This window comes from Alexandromys fortis, unplaced genomic scaffold (assembly GCF_014885135.2).
Source record: "Alexandromys fortis isolate MF-2015 unplaced genomic scaffold, M_Fortis_MF-2015_v1.1 scaffold_50, whole genome shotgun sequence".
Classification (NCBI taxonomy): Eukaryota; Metazoa; Chordata; class Mammalia; order Rodentia; family Cricetidae; genus Alexandromys; species Alexandromys fortis.
The window spans coordinates 9,572,073-9,581,147 of record NW_026067932.1 but is presented as its reverse complement, the minus strand read 5'-3'; the positions used below and the strand labels follow the sequence as shown (position 1 = coordinate 9,581,147).

Below are 9,075 nucleotides of genomic sequence, written 5' to 3'. Positions count from 1 at the left end.
CAGGGGTGAGGATAGACAGATGGGACAAAAGGACAAGGGAGCGGAAAGGAGTTTGAAGGACAGGGCCACACGAGATCAGGGTACTGAGGGTGGGGAAGGCAGAGGACAAATTGATTCAAACATAGCAAGGACGATGTTAATACTTGAAAGCCTGTGGCTTTGTTGACAGACTAGCTGACGTGACTGTCTCTGTGAAGTCCCACAGCCCTTGTAGCAATGGACTACTCTGGAACAGGTCTACCTTCCCCCACCTCACCAGTTTCCAGCTGCCTGTCCCTGCACAACCTGATGGGGAGGACACAAGGGGCCCAGGGTATGTTTCTGTTTTCAGACAGGGACTTAGTGTGCAACCCAGGCTGACCTCCAATTCTCAGTCTCCTGCCTGAGGGTCTGGACTACAAGAATGTGCCACCAAATGCTTTAAACAATTTTTAAGAAATGTAATTTATTCATTTTTTGATAATTTCATACACGTAAACAATCCATCCTGATCATCAGCACCCCAACGCCCCATCTACTCCCAACATAACCCCTTTCCCTCCGAAGCTTTGCATGAACTTACTCTTGCCAGACAGTCTGAATGACTGTGTGCCTAGTGCCCTGATGTTTTCCTTCGAGAACGGGTCCCTAAGGCCTACCCCCCTCAACAGTTTCAGTGGGCTTCATTTCACTGGCAGACAGGGTGTTAAGCCCATATCCACAATACTGGAGCAACCGCTAGCCAAGAGGGAAAGCCTGAAGCAGGTGGGTCCAGCAGGGTGCACTTCACTGAGAGTAAAATCAGCATATCCAACAGGGGATGTTGGAGGCTTTTTGCCAAGTCTCTAAAGTGTCACAGAATCAGATTGCAGAAATGGCACAAATGCGTAAATGGCAGCCGACATTTCAATAAAGACACCACCTGTGCATAAATGGTGCTTCCAGCAACCACAAGGCTGTTAGTAAAAACTCCAATGTCAGAGGTGGTCTACCTTCCTAGCTGTTGCTTGCCAGGGAGATGGATCCCAGAGGTTCCCACACTAGACCTGGGTGTGTAACTTGAGAGAAGGGGTTGGTTATCTACCCACTGCTAATGACAATATAGGATCTGCCTTCAGGAGACTAGAACACCAACCTGAGACTAAACCAGGATACACTGCATCCCCAGTGGTTAGCCGTCAGCATCAGGGGGCGGCACTGTTCAGGCCATACAGCTTCATTGGCTGTGGACCCCAAAAACCCCATTACCTGCTTGTTACACAGGTAACAGCAGGTTCAGCTGTGGTGGCATCAGCACAGGTACAGTCAACCATCTTCCAGTTATATGTCCAGGCCCCTCCCTGTTAGAACGCTCGTTAGGTCAGGAACAGAAATGTACATCCAGAGACGGCCACCGCTTTGCTGAACACGTACCCAATTATCGTGTCGTGTCAGTTCAAGAGACAACGGTCCTAGTTGGTGGACCTTAGTAAGAAAGATTAGGAGGTGGGGCTTCTTGGAAAAGGTGTGTCACTAGGGGTGCGCTTCCAAGTTTCGAAAGCTCAGCCAGGCCCAGTCTCATTCTCTGCCTCCAGCTTGGGTAAGAGATGTGCTGCTACAGAACTTGCCCGCCACCCTCCCCACGAGGGTCACACACTCACCCTCTGAAACGGCCGGGAAGAAACCAACCGAACCCTCGGTTTTACAAATTGCCTTGGTGACGGCGTCTCTTCACAGAAATAGGAAAGTAAACTAAGACAATTATCCTCTGAGTATTTGTGCACTGCAGTCAGACTGTAGCTGCCTCTTCTTGCACCGGGCGGCAACCACTACAAACCATGGTGACGACAAACCGACTACTGCACACATGACGGACTCTCTAGTCAGGTAGGTGTGCCATGGAACACGCTTCTTTCTGGGCATCATGAAACTGGACCGAAATGGGCATTATATGATTCCGATCCACAGTGCCCAGAAGGAGTGAGACACTACTTCCGGTGGGTGCATAGTGGCTGCCTCCTTCAAGCTGCAAAAGGGCACTAGGTAAACGAACAGCAGCCCTGTGTGGGGCTTTCTATTCAAATGCGAGGGGACACACCTAGAGCCACTCCTAGGCCCTCTCTGAGCTGTCAGCCACCTCCTATAACCTAGTTATCCCAGGTCAGCCGCTGACCGCTGCCGAGTTCTAGAGAACCTTCCTCACCTGTCTTTACAACATAGGCGATCCCTAAGGATGTTCCTGCCACCTTTCCTCTCTGAGATATAACTGTAACCAAGTACGCAGAGGGAAATGCATCAGCCTCCAACACGCCTTCCCTTTGTAATTATGCACAAGCTTCCCAAATACAGAGTCCAGCGTTTGTTGGGAAGCATGTCCAGTTTGAAAACTATACAATCTCTGTTCTCCTGTACATGGTAAAAAAGAACGCTTTACTCTTTTACGCCTGTGCTGTGGCTCTGCAGCTTAGCACTCACTAAGGTGTGAAGCCATTATCTGTCACAGGAATACCCAGTCCCTAAGCAGGGGCCCTATGCTGGCAATATAAGCAAAGCCCTGGCTAAGCTTATTACCAAACTCAGAACTACACCCATCAGATGTCTCTTCAGTCTAAAAATCTGGTAAATGGAAAACACCACACAGCTGTGGTCAGGATGTGTGCAGTCACTGGATAACAGAGAACCCAATTAAGACACAATACTTGGGTCATGCAGGATGCTTTTGACCACTGGCTCAGGAGTGTGTGCCCTTCTGACAGCCTGGATAGCTTTTGGAGGAAGGCTCCACAATTGTCTGCTCCTGGTTTGGTACAGCAGCCCAATGGCTCAGTTCTCAGGGGAAATAGTATCTCTAAGGCTCAGGGATGAGAGAGGAAGATGCATGAAGGCGCCAAGAGCTGGGGAGGGAGGGGGACGACTGGGTTCAGGGCTGATGCCCTAACCTGCCTGTCCTTACTGTGGAGGAGCAGCAGCTGCCAGAGGACCAACTAGAGACCCAGGGTCAGAGGAGGCATCAGCACACAGAAAGCCAAGCTACCTAGGTAGGTGAGCACTGTTGCTATGCCCTCCAGGTAGCCGGGGCCTGGTCCTATACTCAAGTAGCCTCCTGGGAGGGGGGTACCTCCTCCTCTCTCTCACCTTGGGCACTAGTCCTCATAAATCAATACCACTGAGTCAGAACAGCTATCCAAGCCACAGGAGAACTGGAGTCATTCTTTAGGCTGCGGCACCATTACAGTTCGAAGACAATGTTTACATGAATTCATACACCAACACATACACAGTGATATAGCAGGTTATTTGTAAACACTAAACCTCTTCACGGCAAGAGCAAAGGTCAGTCTACCCTCACAGGATGTCAATCACATGCTATCCATTTCAGAACTTTAAAAGGCAGCTTTGGTTTTTGTGAATAAAATAAAAACACATTCAGTGGCAGGGGGCCATTATCCTGGGCTAATCTCTAGTTCCTATATAACCTGGTTCCTATATAACAAACTGTAACCTGCCTTGGTACACAAACAAACCAGACTCTAATTTGGAAGTGGGAATTTTGTAACCAATACCCTGATTTTAGCATGAATGAGCTTCAATGAGTCCCAGACCTCACAGTTCAGACCATGCCAACTTGGGCAAATATCTCCATGTAGCCAATCCAGTCTTTCTTCCATATTTCCCTTCTCAGTTTCCAAGGGCACGACCCTCCCTGCAGTCTGAACACTTTCTATGTACAACACCCCCAAATTTGTGAATTTTCCTTTTTGACTGATAAGGCGCCAAAGGGACCTTGAAGCCCAGGACCCTGGGGGCCACCCTCCCCACAGGTCGCAGGTGTGCCTCCTGCCTCTCTCCGTCCCTCTACCTCACTGCTTCTTGTTTTTACTTGCCGGACTGTCTAACACTTCAATCTTGCCTCTGCCACCTTCTGCACTCGGAAGCTTTATGTTGTCCACAGTGACTTCGGAAGAGGTGCAGTCTTCATCTTCGGACTCTGAGCTGTCCGCGGAGCTGTCATAAGAGCTCTCTTCTGAGCTGTCCTCTTCCTTTGAATCTGACCGGTTCATCTCAAATAAGGCCACATCCTGTAGAAAGTGTCAGGTTGAGAACTCTACTTCAGGGCAGTTCTGTAACATTTTCTAATAAAGTGGCAGGGCTGGCTCAGTGGATAAGGTTGCTTACTGATCTCCCAGAGGACCCAGTCCAGGTCCCAGCAGCCATTACCAAGCTTCAGAAAATCTAACCCTTTCTTCTAGTTCTTCTGACCCTCACAGCCACGCACATTGGTAACAGACACACACTTACATGCACACAAAAAATAGTAATTTTTAAATAAAAGCAGAAGAAATTACTAATATTTATTATAGATTCTTGAGCACGGGTTGGGCTGTGAGCTTAACACGAACGGCAGGTAAACACTTTCGGTGGCCAGAAGACATCAGAGCAAAGTCAGGGTGGGTTTGAAGGGTTTATTTTACTAATGTTGTTGAAAAGGCTCCTCCTGGCGGGAGAGATGGCTCAGCGCTTGAATGCATGAGCTGCTTTTTCAGAGGACCTGGGTTCAATTCCCAGCAACCATCTGGCTCACAACTGTCTTTAGCTCCAGGGGATATCACACCCTCATACAGACATGCCAGGGAGACACCAATGCACATGGAAAAAAAAGTCCCTCCTGCCTAGTACACACCCAACACCATTCTCAATAAAAACGCACTAGAGCAGTGGGCCTCAGCCTTCCTAATGCTGTGACCTTTAATAGTTTCTTGTGCTGTAGTGACCCCCATCCATAAAACTATTTCATTTCTACTCCATAACTATAATTATGCTATTGTTAGGATCATAATGTAGGGCTGGAGAAATGACTCAGAGGTTAATGTAACTGGCTTTTTCTAGGTCCTGAGTTCAAGTCCCAGCAATCACATGGTGGCTCACAATCACCTATATTGGGGGGGGGGGGTCCACAATGTAAGTATCTGTGTTTTCTGATGACCTTAAAGCAGTTGGAGGCCCACAGGTTGAGAACCACCAGGCTAGAATCAGGCAACCCATCAAACACCTCAAATTTTAACAAGAGATAGGAACATTGGCCATGGTAACACAGCTACAATCCCAACCTCTAACCCCAGCAATGGGGAGATTGACAGGACAGTTTGAGGCCAACCTAGGCCTCAGGTAAGGCCTGGACACCCAACTCCACTCCCTCAAGACAACCCCCCAGCTCCTGCATTAATGAGATTTACATTTCTGAGCAAGGACCAGCAAATTATACCCAGCAGGCTGGATCCTACCTGCTCCCTGGTTCTGTCCAGCTCCTGAACTAAGAATGGTTCCTATACCCCCAGAAAGTGGCTGAAAAGGGGAAAAATTTAAATACTGAATGAAATACAAAATTCTAGCCTGCTGCAAGCTTCTGCCACCAGAGAGTCCCAGGCACAACTTCTTACTATGAAAAAAACACTCCCCTTGAACTTGGAGTCAAATGCATAGCCTCTTGCCTTAAAAAGGCTTTAGTGGCCATAACGTACAATGTCCCGCTTTCTTGTTAATGTCAACAGCTGTGCCCAGCACTGAACAGCACGTGAAACAGGGCAACAGAGAACTGTTCGACAATTTAAAAACCACGTTTTACTTTAGAGTAAAATTTCCCATTATCTTCCCCCATTTCGTGGCAAGTACACTAATCCCATCACGTGAGTCAACAGGGCAGTTACCATCTGTACGATGTTCCCGGATGTCCCCTCGGTGTTTTCAATATCGAAGCGATCCGCTGGAGCAACTGCCATTTCCTTCCGAAGCTTTTCATTGGCCTGGGCCAGCTGTGGGAGGAACGCCTGCACTTGGTCTAACACTAGAGAGCAAACACAGAATGCAGCCATGTTAGTCAAGTCCATACTCCACAACTCCTGGTGAACACTTCGGAGGAGCAATGAACCCATCAACAACTCAGGCCCAGCTTCTTAGCTGCCTCGCGTGGGAAGGTCAGAGGGGTCAGCTCAGATGGCTGGGGACTGAACCAGGGCCTTGCTTTTGCCAGGCCAAGGGCTCTACCCACCAGTCACAGTCCCAGCCCCTCTTTGGGACTACCAGAGCAACAAGCCCACACGAATTCAGCAATTATTATTCACATGTTCTGTTTCTCCTCCACCTTGAAAGTATAAAATTGTAGAAGGTTGGCATTCAACTAAGGGACTGAGAAAACAGGCAGAATGACTTAATGGATCTACGAGTGCCTGATCCTTACAGTGAGGCTTACAGGGAGTTCAGGGCCGACCTGAGCAACATAGACCCTGAGTGGAGAATTCTACCAGGTGGTGGTGTTGCATACCTGTAATCCCTGCTCGCAGGAGGCAGAGGCAGAAAGATCTCAAGTTCAAGGCCATCCTGGTCTACAGACTGAGTTCCAGACCAGGCTGGGATTAAAGGTTTATACCACCACGGCCAGGTTTACTATCTTAATAGCCTTATGCCGTTTAAGGAAATGTTTTATTTTAGGAAGAAATGCTTACAGAAGGAACACTTCTGTAACACAGGCTACACAGGGGCTACTCAAGTTGCATCAAAGCAAAACCGTTCACAATAGTGTTCCCCAGAACCATATTTAATATTCCAGATCATGTGAACGGTAAGTGCTTTTCCAAACAAGTGAGTCTTGAGAACTGTTCTAGCTGGTCTCCAACATGCTACCGTTCTCCTGCCTCGGCCTTCCCACTGTATCGCAGGCAGCAACAGTACTTTCAGTTTCAAAAAGGAAAAAGAAATGTATTCTGAAATATCTTCAGGGAGATTACGATGAGAAATTTTACTCCTTAGACAAGGATTTACACAATACAAGACTTGCGGTATCTGACTCTGTGGTCTGATATGAGCCACGACAACTTATCCCATCAAATGTAACTGGCCTAAACTGGGGGAGCGCTCCCTAGAGTGGAAAGGCTGTACTTACAAGGGCTCCTCTGCATCCGAACTGTTTGAACAGTAGAGGTCTTCCTGGGCTGGGGCTTATTAGAGCTGATGAGCAACTGGTCCCAGATACCTGAAAATACACACAATTTAGACCATGAATGCAGCCGAGCCAGAAGTGCAACTCAGCCACGGATGACCCTAGCACTTCAGAAGAATGAGAGGGGACCATCAGTAACTGCTCCTGGGACTGTCTTCAACCTGGACCATTCCATACCCGGGGGTAGAAGGGACACTCTACAACATTTTGATTCTTTATGTACAAACCAACTGTCCATCCCATACACTGACCGCTCAAGCCTTTTCATGCACAGAAAAATCTCTTTACTTTCTAAATCAAAAATCCCGTCACTCTCAAAGGAGAAATGACCCGGGAGACTTGGAATGCTTCTTAAAGCCTAGTGCTTTGATTAGTGTTACACGTTCGGAGCAAAGCCAGAGCTTGGGGTCAATATCTAGCTTTGCTAGTGACTACCATCATGCCGGTTTTTTCCTTCATAAAACGGGATCCTCAGGATACTTCCGCAGGCGTTGGGGGATCGGGAAGGCTTGAGCTGGTTAACACTACACTCACTACACAAGCTTTGGCAATCAGGAGTTCAAGTTCCTCAGATACACTTTGCTCTCCAAAGGTTCCCAAGATACTTAATACGCAGACACAAGAACTTTTATGTGTTCGTTAAAATTCTACGTGTAGCCCCACCTGTTTGAAACAAAATGTGAAAACGGAGGCCTAAAGAAGTCCCACTGCGGAGTAGGGATTTGAACCTACAATTTCCATTCCGTCTCCCTCTGCCCGCCTCTGGCTCTCAAATGCTGGATTTAGGTGTGAGCCCCCATGCCTGGATGAACCCATGCTTTTCTCTTCTGTACCATACTATCTGAAATGCTGAGTGGATTTCCCGTACACGCGTCTCCCTCCACCAAGGTGACAATGAGGAGGGCGTGCCTAAGACAAATATTAAAAATGGTACCTACTATCCTGGCCAAGGTAGCCAAGGTCCTCCCTGTACCATTCCCTAAGAACTGCCCGGCCCAGGATAGCATAGTTTTAGCATAGTTTATCACCGACAACCCCCGCGACCCCCAACAGTGTTCCGGTCTCCTCAGCATACTCCCCCCCGCCCTGCGTCCCCGCCCCCGGAGCATCTCTGACTCCTCAGCACCCACGCCCCCCAACATCCAAGGCTCTACAGTATCCCCGCCTCCCCGCAGCGCCCCGTGCTCCTCAGCTTGCCCGCCCGCCCCCCTCAGCGCTCCAGGCTTCTCAGTATCCAGGGCTCCGCAGCAACCCCGGCCCCATAGCCTCCCGGGCTCCTAGGCATCTCCGCCTCCCCGCAGCAGTCCCAGTGCCCCGGAGCGCCCCGGTCTCCCAGGCATCCCCGGTCCCCCGGAGCATCCCGGCCTCCTAGGCACCCCCTGCCCCAACCCCGGACTCCGCAGTACCACGGCCTCCGGAGCGTCCCGGGCTCCCGAAACATTCCCGGTCCCCCGGAGCGCCCTGGTCTCTCAGGCATCCCTAGTCCCCCGGAGCGCCCCGGCCCCATAGAGTCCCGGGCCCGGAACGCCCCGGCCTCTTAGACATCCCTGGCCCCGGAGCCCCGGGCTCCACAGTACCCCGCCCTCCGGAGCGACCCGGGCTCCGCAGCATCCGCGCCTCCCGAAGCATCCCCGGTCCCCCGGAGCACCCCGGTGTCCTAGGCACCCCTGGCCGCCACAGTACCCCGCCCTCCGGAGCGTCCCGGGCCCCGCGGAATCCCCGGCCCCGCCAGCCCAGGGGTCCCTCCGCCGCCGCTCACCTCGCGAACCCGAGCTCCCCGCGGTCAGCAGCTCCCTGGACACCGTGACCTGCGAGCGATCCCCAGAAGACGACGAAGCTGCGGGAGCAGATACGCGCTCACCAGGCAGCTCCATGCTTGCAAGACAGCACGAGAGAAATAAACCCGGATGGAGAAAGGCACGGGTCGAGGGGCGGGGTGGGAGGCGGGGCCAAGGCGGCAATTGGTGGAAACCGGGAGCTGGGCGGGGACAGTGGGAAGAGCGGGGCGAGACCTCGTGCAGGAGGCGGGGCTGAAGCGTGGGCAGCTGGGGACCGGAAGGGGGGGGAAACAGCGTGGGCGGAGCGCCGGGGATGCACGCGTGGGGCCTGATCCGCGCCCCCCC

The 9,075-nt window shown here is 51.0% G+C and overlaps 1 protein-coding gene across 1 annotated transcript; it reads right to left on the bottom strand.

The window, feature by feature from the left end:
- Positions 1–419: 419 nt before the first annotated feature.
- On the bottom strand, positions 420–8,849 carry Nopchap1 (NOP protein chaperone 1). The gene is made up of 4 exons (XM_050145600.1): positions 8,712–8,849; positions 6,896–6,985; positions 5,664–5,800; positions 420–4,037 (listed from the first exon to the last, which is right to left on the bottom strand). The coding sequence occupies exons 1-4, from the start codon at positions 8,824–8,826 to the stop codon at positions 3,819–3,821; spliced, it is 561 nt and encodes a 186-aa protein (XP_050001557.1). The 5' UTR covers positions 8,827–8,849; the 3' UTR covers positions 420–3,818.
- Between the last annotated feature and the right edge of the window lie 226 nt (positions 8,850–9,075).

What these genes read in the sequence shown, in the direction of transcription:
- Nopchap1 (XM_050145600.1), bottom strand. Translation starts at nt 8,826, where the DNA reads ATGGAGCTGCCTGGTGAGCGCGTATCTGCTCCCGCAGCTTCGTCGTCT. An exon ending in TCGGATGCAGAGGAGCCCTT is followed by an intron (nt 5,801 to 6,895) that starts GTAAGTACAGCC and finishes TTTGCTCTCTAG; the next exon opens with TGTTAGACCAAGTGCAGGCG. An exon ending in CCGGGAACATCGTACAGATG is followed by an intron (nt 4,038 to 5,663) that starts GTAACTGCCCTG and finishes CACTTTCTACAG; the next exon opens with GATGTGGCCTTATTTGAGAT.